The sequence below is a fragment of the Ceratotherium simum genome, chromosome 12 (assembly GCF_057802395.1).
Source record: "Ceratotherium simum simum isolate JZ-2026a chromosome 12, ASM5780239v1, whole genome shotgun sequence".
In the NCBI taxonomy this organism is placed as follows: domain Eukaryota; kingdom Metazoa; phylum Chordata; class Mammalia; order Perissodactyla; family Rhinocerotidae; genus Ceratotherium; species Ceratotherium simum.
The window spans coordinates 61,192,956-61,209,361 of record NC_141911.1 but is presented as its reverse complement, the minus strand read 5'-3'; the positions used below and the strand labels follow the sequence as shown (position 1 = coordinate 61,209,361).

General features: G+C 36.8%; 1 protein-coding gene across 3 annotated transcripts in view; it reads right to left on the bottom strand.

The window, feature by feature from the left end:
* The window catches only part of PDE5A (phosphodiesterase 5A), a 132,438-nt gene that overhangs the window by 5,182 nt on the left and 110,850 nt on the right, over nucleotides 1–16,406 (bottom strand). For all 3 annotated transcript variants that reach the window (XM_004426537.3, XM_014784550.2, XM_004426538.3), the window contains exons 15-20: nucleotides 15,673–15,760; nucleotides 11,433–11,533; nucleotides 9,633–9,710; nucleotides 7,658–7,721; nucleotides 2,935–3,009; nucleotides 1,409–1,492 (exon numbers count right to left, since the gene is read on the bottom strand). In XM_004426537.3, coding sequence (XP_004426594.1) covers nucleotides 1,409–1,492; nucleotides 2,935–3,009; nucleotides 7,658–7,721; nucleotides 9,633–9,710; nucleotides 11,433–11,533; nucleotides 15,673–15,760 — 490 coding nt within the window. The remainder of the gene's footprint in view (nucleotides 1–1,408; nucleotides 1,493–2,934; nucleotides 3,010–7,657; nucleotides 7,722–9,632; nucleotides 9,711–11,432; nucleotides 11,534–15,672; nucleotides 15,761–16,406) is intronic.

Sequence of the window (16,406 nt, the reverse complement as noted above, 5' to 3'; positions counted from 1 at the left end):
AGCATCTATACGGTTGACGGTAATTATCTCAGAGTAGTGGAATTATAAGTGATTTTATCTTTCTTTTTGCTTCTCTATTCTCTGATTTTTCTAAAATAGTATATTACTAATGTAATAGTAAAAATACATATCTGTCACATAGAATTTAATAGCAGATTCAAATAAAATGAATCCTTGCACAAACATGAAATGTGGAAGGATAAAATCTATAATAGGTGATCTGATTGTAATTTTGACTAGATTTACAGGCATGGGGAAAAATCAAAAGACATTAGTATCTTCAACTGAGGAACTCTTAATCCAATCAATAAGGAAAGATCTGCTAAGTAAAGAATGAGATATTCAAGGGTGTTCAAAACCCTGCTCTGAACATACTTCTGCAAAGGAGTAAACAAGTAGAATGCCAAAACAAGGTGGGGAGATAGTGGTACAGAGGCCGAACATCCGATGCTCCTTCTGCTTTTGCTGCCTCTCCTGGCCTCTCCTCCTCTTCTTTTCCTCTTCAGCCGCAGCTTCTGTATTAAATTCTTTTGATGACTAGAACCCTGGACTTAGGTGAGAACTGGATTCTAGATGCAGTTCTCCCACTACCTACCTGTCTGGGGCAAATATTCCAGCTCCCTGGAAGATGAACTTGACATATTCCTTTACTGAATCCATGAAATGTCTGGATTAGAAGATTTCTAGGGTTTCCTCTGGTCTTGACATTCTGTGATAACTCCATGATAAATGTTCTTTTCCCAAATAATTAAAACTTAAGACAGTTTCCTGTTTAAACTTTGAAAGACAAGGACAGCATCTACTTTCTGTGCTTGGGGCATAAACATCTAAACTGGTAAGTTGGATGTTTTAGGGAGAATATCTTTACCTAAAAATAAACAAACAAACAAAAAAACCCAAGCCAATAGGTGTATGGAAATGGGAACCTGCAATATTCTTCTAGCTACCTTCTTTTAATCCTCATAAAAATTTTCTTAACAATGTTAAAGCCCCACTATGACAATGAGAAAAAGTTAGATTATTTTTTCTTATCTAGGGTGAAATTTAGACTTAAAAAGAATAGGCTAACAGAGAGTATGCACAATATACCTGCTCGAGGGTAGCCCTGGCACATAATTTTTCTCAGTATTCTTTACATCAGTTTGTTGGAGCCTAGCACATAGTTGGCACTCAATAGATAGTTTTGATGAATTAAAGTTTTTGAGAAATAGTAAACATAAAATGTGTTCCTTGTTCAATGCAAATAGCATGTTCATCAACAAAAGAAAAAATCCTAATAATTTTACTTCTTATTTCTTGATTAAGAAGCAAAAAATATATGCCTAGTGTTAATCACTTCAATTTACTTTAGGTTTTAATTCACAATGCAGTCTAAGTTTAGCAAGTCTAGTAGTTTTCATATAAATACCTCATACAGTTGTAAGCAGATGGCATCTATGAACCCAACTTGCATATTTGGGATTTTGTTTTTCTTCTCTCTGTTCATTAGATCCTGAAAACACAGAAAGAGACACACATAGATATCTCGTTTACTTAAAGAGCATAACTTAAAGAGCATAATTGACTCTAAACAGATGAATCACTAGGTTAGCTGAGGAAGGCAATACCTGCCTACCTGCTCTCTACCTCTGCGAGCCTCCTGCACTCCCCACCCGCACCATGCTCAGGAAGATGCTGATCCTCTCCATCTTGTTCATTCTGACTGTGACTTTCCTCACATTACCCCTGGAATCGATCACTGCCCTAGACTTGATCACTGACCTAGAGTCAACCACTGACCTAGAGTTGACCACTGACCTAGAGTTCACTGCTGACGTAGAATCAACCACTGACATGTATTTGGAGAACACACACACAGGCTTTCAAATTGTCTACTGATGTGAAATCAAACACCCTCAGCTTTGTGGAAGAAGCCACTGAGACCACAGCTGATTATAATTCCTTCACACAGAAAGCTTTTTGAGCGCAGATTACACAGACGTCACTGCTAATTATACCGAGGAGTTCATGCCTGGAGCATCAGAATAGCCCAGCACCTCCGTGGGAAGCAATGAGTCTGTCTCAGTGCATGTTTAAAATGCAGCAAATTCTCTGTTAGCTCTAACCATCACTCTGCTACCCACCACTTTCTAAGAAGATTCCGTGCTTCTGAGCAAGCCTACTGTTACATTATAGGAGACTGAATAATTGTAAAAGACTAATGAGACACAGGATGTACCCAGCTGAGGAAACAGAGCAGAGTGGAGGGAACTGCACAGATACAGGAGGGGCATCTCTTAACCATGTCCCATTTAATATGGGCTCAATAACTGTTCATTTGAATTGAAAAAAAAAAAATGACTTTATGCTTCATTTTCAGGAAAAACTCATTCCAAAAGACAAATGGTTTGAGAAGAATCTTTTTCTTGTTGGGATCCATATTTGTGTGAGATCCAGGCTCTATGTAAAAAGACAGTATGTATCAAAAATCTTTAAAATCTGTGTGCCCTTCAACACAGCAATTCTGGGAATTTATCCTAACAAGATAATGAAAAGTGGCACACATTTCACAACATAGATGTTTATAGTGAACACTGCAGAACATTACCCCAAAGGAAGTGGGTAAATTACGGTTACATCTATTTCATGTAATCATTACAAATAATATATAGAAGAGCATCTGTTAGAATGAAAAGTGGCTTATGATATTCAAGTGGAAAAATCAAATTATAAAAACATAGGTACAATATGATGACCCAAAGAGTCTTTTTTGTCCTCTTTTATGTGCTCGTTTTCCGTAATAAACATGTATAATTCTTCTAATACGAAAAAAGTTTTAAAAATAAAATGAGGAGAGATTGCATTCCCAAGGAAAGGTCTCATAGAAGCATAAAAAGAAGTCTACAATAAAAAAATGTATTTGAATAATTTGTACCAACAAGGTCTTGTACTTACAGCAGGCTCTATGTTGAGTTCTTTTCTCTCCCTGTCTCCTTGGTCAAAAAATTCAGTCGCTACAAGTTCTGCTATCTGAAATAAATAACAGACTAAGTTTTGGCAATTAAAAGCATATCACTGTAAAACATTTTGAATGAAGATAAAATCTATCAAATCTGTAGCTTTCAACCACATCAGTAAAATTAAAGCAGTAATGAGTAATAGAAATTATATTTCATCACAAAGGCTAGAGTTTGTAATCTTCTGTAACTAACCAGAAAAAAGCAACATTTCTTTTTTTTTTAAAGATTTTATTTATTTTTTCCCCCCAAAGCCCCAGTAGATAGTTGTATGTCATAGTTGCACATCCCTCTAGTTGCTGTATGTGGGACGCGGCCCCAGCATGGCCGGAGAAGCGGTGCGTCGGTGCGCGCCCGGGATCCGAACCTGGGCCGCCAGCAGCGGAGCGCTCGCACTTAACCGCCAAGCCACCGGGCCGGCCCAACAACATGTTATTTCAACTCCAGCAATTAGCAGGAAGAAAGTACTGTGTGCCCGTCTGTATGCATAATCAATGAGATATTTATTGAGCACCTGTTACACCAGGTGCTGTGAAGAACACAGTATCAAATAGTAAAAATATACTGTGATTGATTGATATGCCTTTTAAGTTGCCTTTAATCTACCAGTTCCTTCTCTTCTCTCTTTTTAAAAATTTTCTTTATAATCTTGATGTTTGTTGTTGAATAAACTGGGTTATTTATCTTACAGTTTCCCACTGTCTGGATTTTGCTGATTGCATTCCTGTGATGAAATTTAATGTTTCTCTGTACCCTGTATTTCCATACACTAGAGGCTTGATTAGATTGAGATTCTAATTTTTTTTTTTTTTGCCACAACTACTTCATAGGCAGTGCTGTGTATGTACTCCTATCAAGGGCTACTGAATGCTTGGTTGGCTCTCTGTTTGTGATATTAGCAACCCTTTATGATCTTTGCCTAGATCCATTAATTTAGAGGCTGCAAAAAGATGATATTCAAAGCAATCATTCCTTTTTCCTTTATAAGATGAAATACAGTAAAGAGGAAGTTCCCCACGTTGATTATTTAGTTACCCTAAAGTACAATTCATATAAGAAAAGAAGGAGAAATGCTTGATTTTCTCTACTTTACTTACCATTTTTAAAATAACTCGGTTCTCAAGCATCCACCAAAGATGATCATGGAAGGTTTTGTTTTATTATTTTTATTATTATTTTAAACTCTTGGATTTAAACATATTTAATGTATTTCAATCTTTATGGATGCTGAAATTGTTCCATTTTGGCCAGTGGGAGCTTATTAAGTTCACTTCTTTGTGCTTTTGACACAACCCTATCAGTCTTGGACAGCTTCTTTGCTTTCTGCTAAACAAGACGTTCTAGGCTCATCTTGTACATTTCCTGCTTTAGAACTGCAATCAGCCATTTCTTCCTGGAGCCCTTGTTCCTTTAAGTTGAGGTATTGAGAAACCTCAATCTGGGCACTAGGTTTGTTCATTACTACTAGGTTGATCCATATTTTTAAGTCCTTTTAGGGTTTGGAGCTAAGACACAACCTAAGTCCATACAATATTTCTAGTTGAAATTTAGGACTACAGGATTTCTGCATAACTTTGTCTATCTTAGATCTTTATCTTTCCCCTCACACTGAAAATGTGGAAATACATTTCACGCTGAAATGTATTCTCAACAGCAATATAATTTCTTGTATGCTTTTATCCCACATCATCCACAATAGTGACTGAGTATCTATACAAAATTACCACTAATAATATGATTACTGAAAACAGTTTTAAGAGCTTTTTTGGTAATTCTTTTTGTTTTTAGGGTACATCCCACTAGAGATACATGGTCAAATTACTGTTTTAATGCTACTTGGAATGAAATAGTCCCTCTCAGTGTGGTTTTGCAAACAAAATCAGGTTTGTTTCATTTTACTTTCAAAGTTTAGTGATTTTTTAAAATTCAGTTTTATTTTATAAAAACTATTTACATGGTTCCAAAGTGAAATCTACAAAACAGGGACATTCAAGCAACTCTAGCTTCTATCCCTGTTCCCTCTCCTATTCCTCCTCTCCTATAGGAAATCATTAATTTTTTTGTGGTTAATCCTTCTGGGTTTTTAACATATAAGCAAACATGTACATATATACCCCTCTTTTAGATAAATGGTAGCATACCATACACATTTTTCTCTACCTTGTTTTTCACTTAAAAATATATCCTTGTAATCCATAGTAGTATACAGATTGTAAATATACTACAATTTATTCAATCAGTACCCTATTGATGAATATTTGAGTTATTTCTAGTCTTTGCATTATAAATAGCACTAAAATGAACAGCTGTGTGTAAATACTTTTTTATATTCTTGCTAGTATATCTTTGGGATAAGATTTCTAGAAGTAATGGTAAAGGAATATGTGTATTTATATACTTCCAAACGGTTGCAGTATTTTGCATTCCTTGTTTTCCCACAGTTTCCGCAACAGAGTATGTTGTAAAACCTTTGGATTTTTGCCAATTGGACAATTGAGAAATGGTATCTCAGTGTTGTTTTTTTAAAAGAAGTACAATTTACATACTGTGAATGCACAGCTCATAAGTATACAGTTCAGTGTATTGACAAATGCATATAACCATTTAACACACACCCCATCCAAGATATGGAATATTTCTGTCACCCTAAAAGGTGCCCTCATGCCCCTTTCCCAATCAATCCCTGCCCCTTCTTTCCTCCCTTCTCTCACAACCACTATTCTAATTTCTTTCACCATAGATTAGTTTCACCTGTTCTGGAACTTCATATAAATGAAATCACAGTACGTATTCTTCTGTGTCTGGCTTCTTTTGCTCAATACAAGGTTTATGAGACTCATCTATATTGTTGCATGTGTCAATGGTTAGTTTCTGTTTATTGCTGAGCAGTACTCCATTGTATGAAGGAATATACTACAATATGTTTCTCCCTCCCCCTGTTGATAGATGCTTGGGTTGTTTCTAGTTTCTGACTGTTAGGAATAAAGCTGTTATGAGATTCTATACAAGTTTTTTTGTGTCAGTGTAGTTTTAATTTGTATTTTTTCTTATGACTGATGTTCTGAGCACCTTTTCAAGTGAATAAGAGTCGTTCGCATTTCTTTTTCTATCAACTTTCTGTTCAAATCTTTGGCCTATTTTTCTGTAGGGTTGTTGGCCTTTTTCTTTTTTCTTTTTTAGAAATTCTTTAATATTAGGGATATTAACTATCTGTCAGATATAAGTTGCAAATTTTTTTTACCAGTTTTTCATTGTTTTTTACTCTGCTTATAGTATAGTGTCTTTTGCCATGCAAAAGTTTTATTTCTTCATTTTTATGTAATCAAATTTATCAATCTTTTTCTTTATTGTTTCTGCCTGTCAAGCCATAGTTAGAAAAGTTTTCACACTCCTAGGTTATAGAAGAATCCACAAATGTTTTTATTTAGTACTTGTATGGTTTAATTCTCTACATTGAACTCTATGCTCCACTTGGAACTTAAGTATGCAGAGTAGATCCAATTTTGTCTTTTGCTATCTCGCTATGGAAGATGGGAAAATCATCCTAACATTATTTAGTAAAAAGTCTATCTTTTCCTCAGTTATTTGAAATACTACCTTTATTATATATTAAATGTTCTATGCAATTCTAGATTTTCTATTGTGTTCCACTGGTCTGTCACCAAACTGTTTTAATTATAGAGGCTTTATAGTATTGCTTTTTATGTCTGGACCCCAGCCTCATTGTTCTACCTTTTCAGAGTTTGATTTAGAAGAAAGAAAAGATAAATGAAAAGATGAATTCCTCCCTCTTCCATTCTCTTCCCATTTTGGAAATGGGCATTTAGTCCTATTTATTATGGAGCAGGAGGGTCTGTAAAGACCACCTTTCTTGAGTGCTTATGGCATATCAGGTTTGACACATGGAGAGTGCATTTCTGATCTTGTTGTCTCGGCATGTGTGTTTCATGAGATAAACCTGTGGTTGCTGGGCTCCATACCTATGTAGCTCAGAGCCTTGACCAATAGCAGACTATCCATAATTTTAGGTAGTGCAGCAAGGATTCAAAATGCAGCCTCCAAAAAACACAATATACATATCACTGCATGTATACCCATCCCTCTTCTAAGCCTAGGGCCTTTACTGCCACTGCCAAATGTTATGGCAGTTACTTATTTAGAGAGAAGGATATATTTCTAGCCGCCTAGCCATAGGCCCTGATCAGATTCTTCCTGACCTCTTATATCAACGTTTCCAATATTTACAAGCTCCAGGAATGTTTAAGTTCTACTTGTTAATGCCTATTTAGAGCTGTGGTATAACCTAGTAGGATAACCATAAGAAAAATAAGTTTGCTTCTTCTAATTTTCAAGGTTATTAAAGGGATGTGCTAAAAACATCCCTCAGTGAGCCAGAAGTAGTACTGGAATTTAAAACTTATCCACAGCTAGGTTTCTGCTCTGTTCATACAGATGCTCTCTTAATATATCTTATAAATACTAGTAAGTGCTAATGAATCTTCTAAAAAAGAAAACTTGTTTATGTCCAATTATCTGCTTTTAGTACTACTTAAAAATTAGATTAAAAGTTCCACAAGTACTTCAGAAGCTACCTTTAAGAGTAAAGAGTTTCCTGATTTTGACTTTTTAATGATTACATTTATCATCACTAAGCAACATACCCGTTGTTGAATAGGCCAGGGTTTTGTAATTGCAGAAAGATCACAAGCTGTCATCAGCATAGCTCTGTTAAAGGAAAAAGAAGCCCAACTTCTTTAACTCCTGTTTACTTTCATGCGAATATATACCCTCAGTAAATAGCTACTAATACAAAAGTTAAATTAAAACCCTCTAAACTACAGGGATGGTATGAAGACTAAAGAAACAGAATTTAGATAGAAGTGTGACTGATACAGTGATAGCAGAGTGTCATTGTTTTGGTTCACCCAGTGAACTACTAGAATTTGACTTCAAACTGCCTCATTTAGCTCCAGATTGGCATAAGGAGAGAAATTATTAACCTTTCGGCAAAAACTTGCCTGCTATTATTTTGTTTCAACTTGGTACTCCATTCTCAGTGATAATATGATAAAAACACACTGATTACTAATAATTAACCATTAAAGGATAACATCAGATATCCTACTGATAAAAGTCCTATGAGAGAAAGAACTATGGTGGGTCATCCTAATTCACTCAACATACATAGTGACTTCTATGTGAAAAGCCTTTGAATTACTCAACAGTATCTGCTGGAAGAAAAGAGGGAGATGAGAGGACAGTGCTCTTTAGTCCTTCCCTTGTTAGAGAAGTGAAAACCACGCTGGACTCTGGGGCCTGTGACAAGGCGCTCTAGAATTCAATATATAACTATCGTATGAAAATGGTTCTTCTATCTTTAGCACAGTTTTCCCATGTCAGATCCAAATATCTACCATTTAATCCTTTTGTTTGAAGAAACAGGCAAAAAGGCCATCACTCATTGCAGAAACACTCAAGGTAAAGGATCGTATCACTTGTCCCTCTAGGGAAACACAACCTAAAAGTATCTTCTCCCTCACTAGATAAGTCCCCAAAGCAAATGGTTTTCCACTGCTATTCTCTTTCTTATACCAACTCTCTCACAAGAAATGAGTGCACCAGAGAGTTTTAATCATTGTTTAAACCCATTTTCATGAAGGATTTCAATAACATTTGCCAATTCAAATGGCCTCCCCTGAAGAACACTGTCCACCTATATGAGCTTAACTACAACCAAAAAAATGAAGAGTGCCAGAGGTGACGCTGAGTGCTAGACCTGAGTACTTCTTCATGAGCTTAGAAGTTAGGAGAGTGGAGAAGCGAAAACCGTGGCACAGACTTGGAATTGAGGTTGGATTTCTTTTTTGTTATTGGGCAAAACTGTTCACTAATCACAGCAGCATGTCCACACTTTTCTAAGGCACTGTTCTGAAAAACATGTTGAGACTATTAAGTGAAACATGACTATACCGACCAGACAGCTGGGCATTTGTATATTGTTTCCTTATAATTTGCATTTGTTTGCATGCTAAATAATATCAATCTGTTTAAAGAAATGTTGATTTCAAAATTGTAACAGCACTGTCCTTAGTATTGCCATGTCTTTCTTTTCTTTACTATTGACCCTCTGTTCTGTTCTTTTTGATCCAGTTCTTGCCATGGCAAAGGTAGTCACAGTAACAGCCAAGGGATGGTCTCTGCAGCTAGGAGGGAGGGACAGGGCGCAGGTGAGGAAAAACAGAAATCCTGAAGTTATGTCAGTGCTCTCTGCCATCACTCAAGAGAAGTAAACACTTCACAGCCACCTTCTTGCTCCCACAATCTTTAGGATGCTATTTTCAGCTCTTTCATTCCAAAGAATTGGGAATATGAACAAGGGAACCCTATAGACTTGTACTGATACTCTACCACATTTTAAAGGTCCTTCTAGGACAAAGGAGTGATTTATTCACTTGAATTTGCAAATGCATTTCTTTTCAAGTAAATATTCATACTCAGCCCTTTGTAGAACACTCTGGAGAATTCTGACAGCCTCTAAGATCATCACATTATAACAAATAATTACAATAAAATCTGATGATGATAAAATTAATTGGGTGGCAAAACTTCAGCTTTAAGAAGGGTAAACCTACTTACAAAAACAACTCCTTTTGATGAGGATCTTCCGAATTGAATTGATTTTTTCTTACAAGTTCAAAAAATTCTCCTCGCCTCCTTGAAAATAAAAAAAAATATTTGGTAGTTATGATGAGTCCCCAGGCTCTTATCCCTTTGGTCTACAAAGATTCATGGAGTAAATTTTGGGGGAAAAGAGTCTCTAATGGTTTTTTCCCATCTTAGAATCCAATATAAAAATCATCATTTAAAAATCTTTAATACCTTACTTTCCTCCCTTCTGCCATTTTCTTTGGTAAAACATTAAACCTCACCTACTTTTTAACTACAGACCATGAATAGTGGTCATTTCATTTCTTGAACGTGATTTTAAGAAAATGAAACAATCTGAGTTAAAAATTTGATGCCAAGAATGATTTAAGAAATTTTAAGTGTATGGCATAATAAGATCTATATGGTTTCAGTTTAATCTCATGTATCTTCTTCAAATATATTATGGTATAGAATAACAAAGGTTCATAATAATTACTCTATGTCAGTATAAAGTTGTGAAGTGCTTCTGAAGCAAAAAAAGACCAAGTGAAGTGTGAGCTAATATTTAAGTATATAGTGAATACCTCCTATGTGCCCACATTGTTAAGCATCTTGGGAAGTCTTTAAGACGTGAGTTCTTTTCACAGTGTTTAAAATAAATCTAGTCAGAGAGACAAGACAAACATAAGAAAACCTTATATAACAAAATTGACTGTATGTGATTGAGTACCAAAAATGAAAAGCAGGTTTCATAAGGGTTCAGAGGAGAGACCCACATGGCCTGGAAACGTTGAGAAGTCTTTGTGGTTGGTTACAAGTATTTTTCAAATTCTTGGTAATTTGATAATGTTTATTCTGCAATCACTTTGAATACACTGAAGTTTACTATATTTTCTTTTATCTGAATTAACTTTAAAGTGCTCCAAAGTCCAATGAAGCAGACACTTTTAGATGCAGTTTCATTTAGATGTACAACAGTGGCTATCTGGTATGTGTTTTTGTGTCTGTTCTGTTTGTTTTTACTTCTCATAAGAGTGGCTACAACCATGGATGTGAATCCCTGCACAGAGGGAGAGGGGCCCGTGGTCCAGGGAAATCCCATGAGCATGACTGCCTGCCTCCCCTCACTCCCACACATGCAGCAAAGATCTTGCTCTACCTGTGGGAAACTGATTCCTGCCCAAATGCAGCCAAGTCTTTTCTCGCTTTTAGAGAGGCAGTTTAATTATGCAAATGCATGTGTACATCACAAATCCTACTTTAATGCATACTTTAATCTTTGAATCAGTAACTTCATTAATTAAAGTTCTATATTAATACTCTTCTTCTGCCAAAATCAAATAAAAAGAAACAAGATTTACTTGTCTGGCACTCAGCTCCTTTTCCTGCCCACCTAGGCTAAGATGACAGTACAAAGGATTGTGAAACGGTCAGAAGTCAGGGGAGTGAAGGAAAGGAGGAAAAGCAAATGGCCTTTATAATCTTTAGATTGGACAACCCAGCTTGGAATGAACTCGCAATGGTTATTTGCTTTGTACATAGCTTCAGAGAGATAGTGGTGGATAAACATCAGAAATAACTCTGTATTCTGTAATTTCTAGCATTAACTAAGTCAAAGGAGTAGACTTTTCTGGCTTCCTTTAAGAAACTGCTCCATAGTTTGAAAAACAGCTCTGCCAGGACATTTGTCCTTATAATCTAAAAATTTTCCAATGTGGATTTTCAAAGTTTGAAACAATGCAAAAACTACCAAGACCTGTTTATCTCAGGATATTTCTTAAAACTTACTTAATGTACAGTGCTAGGTCTGTAGCTAAAATAGCTTGCTTGATCATTTTCAAGGTGGTTTTATATTCTTCAATGGAGAGGCCACTGAGAATCTGATTGCCCTTTATAAAAAAAAGAAAACCATCATTAGATTCCACCTGCAAAAGCTGCTGACAAGAAAAATATCTGAAAATATATTCACATATCTTAAACACATGCATAGTATTCTGAACTCATGACTATGGAAGACACCTGCTTACTTAAAATAAATACTGTGAAATAATGTTTCCCCTCTGTGCTCCTACTGCCTTGTCACATAAGAAAAAACAGCTTCATAATGGTGCATCTGCCTATGTATCATGTTTTTCCAACTCTTATACTCCTTAGACCTAAAATCTATAACTAGATCTTTTTCCTTTGGGCAGCTTAATTGCTACAACATAACACCAAGTGAAACTTTGAAAAATCAAAGCCATATTAATGACATGAAGAACACAGTAGTGAAACTTTTAAACAACTGATTATTAAAAAAAATCATTTCTCTATGGCTTTTATAATAAATCCAATAACATTTTTGGTGCAAATTTATATAATTTTAACTTAACAAACATTGAGAACACTGTGTATTCCTTAGGAAGATGCCAATATAAATGGGTGGAGGGCATGAGCCAAAGGTGTGCTTACTGGTGGCATAAAGAAAGCATGGGTTAAAACACCTATAAGGAGTATTTAAAAGGTGGCTAATCCATGTGCAAGTTATTGCAAGTTTTCACTACATAACCATTTTTTATTTCTTGCCTGTAATTTAAAGAATAGTGGCTCTCTAATCTTGAACTAAGTAAAACATACCTTGGGCACTCAGAATATACTCAAAACAACATCTGTTAAAGTGAGTCAGATGTGCTTCCTAAATCTCAGGGCCAAGAAAACACCCAGAGGCTTAGGAACAGGATCTGGAGGCAAAGGATTTTTTTTAAGAAGGGGAAACTGCTGAGTGTGGTAGGCTGAAGCCAGAACACTGGTTAGAGGATAACTAGATGCTGAAATTGTGGCATATATCTAATTAATGAATCTGTGACTACAACCATAAACATTATTTTTGAATATTAAATCATTCTAGATTCTGGGCGAAACAGAAAACTACTCAGAAAACACTTTCTGACACTTTTATTTATTTTAAGATAAAACCATTTCGAGTGGAAAAGGAAATGTCTTTTGGTGTTATATTTTTATTTTCCCTTCCAAAAGCACAGGCTTTAAATTCTTGTGTATTGGTGGGCCGGCCCCGTGGCTTAGTGGTTAAGTGCGTGCGCTCCGCTGCTGGCGGCCTGGGTTCAGATCCCGGGTGCGCACCGAGGCACCACTTCTCCGGCCATGCTGAGGTCGCATCCCACATGCAGCAACTAGAAGGATGTGCAACTATGACATACAGCTATCTGCTGGGGCTTTGGGGGAAAAATAAATAAAAATTAAAAAAAAAAAAAAAATTCTTGTGTATTGGTGCTTAGAAAGACAGAATATATAGGTAGGTCTTATAATTTGAGGCCAGCCATTTATACAACCAGATTCCTTACATGTTAAGTAATAACATATTACATAATAAGTTACATTATTTAATAACAGAGGTAGCTATGATAGGAATACTGTAAAATATTATGTTTTTTTTTGTGTGTGTGAGGAAGATCGGCCATGAGCTAACATCTGCCAATCCTCTTTTTGCTGAGGAAGACTGGCCCTGGGCTAACATCCACGCCCATCTTCCTCTACTTTATATGGGATGCCGCCACAGCATGGCTTGACAAGCCGTGCCTCGATGTGCGCCCGGGATCTGAACCGGTGAACTCTGGGCCACGGCAGCAGAGTGCGTACACTTAACCACTTGCACCACCGGGCCGGCCCCTAAAATATTATGTTTTTTAAAAAAGCTTAGCATATTTTCCTTCTTTAAAACAGAATAGGATATTAAAATGAAAGTTTTAGCTGAAGTACAAAGATAGCAAATTCCAAGGAAAGTACAGATGTTTCTGCCATAACTCAACATATACATTCCTGAAAAGTCTCAGTTCTGAAAAACTACACACTAAAAATAACATAGTTTATGGGAAAAAAACAGTGTGAGGCAGACCACTGGAAACCTATGCAACTTTATAGCCAGAGCAAGAATTGGTATATCTGGAGGTAACTTGGAAGCCCAGGCTGGCAAGTCTGGAGGCTGCCTCTGAGGATATTTAATGACACAAAAACAATCGAGTGGAAACACTGGTTTACCAGAGCCCAGGAACAAAAAAATGGAATTAGATTCCTGGGACAGTGGGGCTACTCTAATTACCTGCCATGAGCCTAAAGCAGTCCAAAGCAAGGGAGCATGCCTCAGGTGCAAGTGGCCATTTCAATATTCTTAGAATAGAATGGAAAGGGCTGTGTGAGCAAAAGCCAAGTGGAGGGCATTTTCCTTTCTTGCTGAAGGTCGAAATTCAACTCCCATAATTCTGGCACCTTACTCAAGAGAACTTGTATATGAAGCAATAAAACTTATATATTATACTGACATCATTTGCCTACTTACCAATCACACATGAACTAATTCATATTAAACAATCACATACTGTAGCAAAATAGTCTGTACTAGACCACATGCCAGATTTATAAGAAGGCTGTCTTAACCTTCACCCACATTTTAGAGGTATTTAGAGAGAGGTGAGATTGTGTTCCCCTTCACCTCAAGTAAGAGAGAGGGGCATGAAGTCCCTGCAGATGTCTCCTGTAGTTTAGTGGGGTGGGGGGGGGCTATAGTGGACCTGTGTCTGATTCCTTCTGGAAAATCTAAAAGGCAAGACACAGGCTGGCTGGCTGCTCTGATCGCAGCAATGAAGGAGAGGTTGTTACTAAATGGGATGGCTTGCATTCTCTGAGTTTTGCAGGCATGGGATTGATTTAAGTCCTGTCCTGTTCAAGAGGACCACAAAGAAGGCTAAAGAATCTTAGCAGAAAGGAGCTGAAAGCAAATGATCAGATTTCCATGAGCTGAGGAAGGAGTCCTGTGGTGATAAAGCAGACGGAGATGATCACTCATATAAGGGGATGTCCAGTGGAAACGCCCCACAATGAGGGTGCTCAGCGGGACCATGAAATTACCCACAAGAAAAAAACTTGGCTCAGACACCTACCACGCACAAAGAGGGAGACACTCCTAACATTACCAGTCTGGAGAATGTCCTTACCCCTCCTCTCACCTGTTCTCCCAGTCTGGAGGGGAGGAAACTACTTGGGGGTTTGAGGGAGAGGAAAGAGTTAGAAGAAACACCAAGTAGGGACAAAAGAAGCCAGCCAGGGCAGTTAGGGGAGAACCTGAAACTTTAAATCAAGTTCAAAATCTGGACTGTTACATAGGACTGGAGGTTTGGTTTCTAACTTGAGAATTGTATACTGTATTTTGGGACCTAAAGTAACTAGAGGGCTTTTCCTCACAGTACAGTGACCAAAAGAGTCCTGGGCCTCCCTGAGTTTCCTTCTATGGCTCAGGGAAGAACGGCCCCACTGCGCAAACGTGAAGAGGTGGAGGTAAAACTGCTTTCAGATTACATACCAGGCATTGTGCTTCTTCAACCTAATACTTACAACCTTCATTTTTTTCTTATTATAAAGGTAATATGTGCACACAACAGATAACGTGAATAATGAACAAACCAAAATAAGAAAATACAAAGTACTGATAATTTAACTAGACAAAGACAACCACTGTTAACGTTATGGTGTATATTATTTTAATCTTATTTTCCTTGACATAAATATGTCTAGCATAGCATATCATATGCTTTCTTACATTGATAAATATTCATTTAACCAAGCTGTTGAACAGTTTTATTCCTTAATAAAACAGTTAGTGCTCAGAAGTTTCAATAAAAAGAGGAAAAGCTATTGCGAGCTGTATAAACCGCTTCATTTGACTTCCCCCCCACCAAGAAAAAGCAGAATTAACTGAGACCCATGAAATACCAGCTTTGTTCGTTTCTAATTTGGAATAACCAAATAAAGGTGTGTAACCTGATTTCCCTTATCAGGCAACACTGAAACAGTGCTGGTTGTCTAGAGAAGTGAGGCTGTGAAGACCTCAAATGTTTTGGCTTTGCCTTCCTTACCCAAAAAGGAATAAAGCCTGCTCAAGAATTTATGATGCTGGGAATATATCCAAAACTTAAAAATAAAACTGAATTTATAAAGCTCTCTTTTAAAATTCCACAACCATAAATTAGGTACTTACTGGACTATTAAGAATCATCAGGCACTGGTCAAAATGATGATGCTCCATGATTGAATGGCAGTAGAGCTGAGCAAGTGGGTGTTCACTTCTGAAAAATATTTTGTTGAAGAAAGAAAAAAAGTTTAAAAAATTATCAATTTCTCCAATATGTCAGTTTATCAGTTTATTATTATTATTAGTTAATTAAAAAAGAGGCTATTTCACAAAATTAATCAAACTAACAACTTTTCTTTTGCTGAGAAAAGAATGAGATAATCTCGGGGAAATAAATGTAGAGAGTCAAATTGTTTTCAGATACCCATGTAACTGCTGCCGGTTCAAAGCACGAACAATTGCACTGGTTTTAATATTGATTAAAATAGTAGAAGGAATAAAGACAAAGAACTAATTTCTTTAAACATGAAAAAATAATCTCTGAAATAGCTGTACCAGTAATAATTTTCAATTTCAAAACTGCAATTAATTTAAAATCCGAAACAAATTTCCCTATGCTAGCCTTTCCTCTGAAATAAGCCTGAAAGTCAGCGTATTCAGGTGTGCCTACGTATAAGAGAGAGAGCTGACTGAGGTGGAATTAACTGAGTGTGAGTGATGAAAGGCAAGGAAAGGGGGGACAGTCGGTGCACATCCCCCTCTGCAGGAAGGAGGAGAGAGATGAGTCAGAAATTCCCCACGGGGGATCCAGGTGATTTCAGTGTGGGACATCCTGCACGCTCTCTAAAGTGAACTGGGGC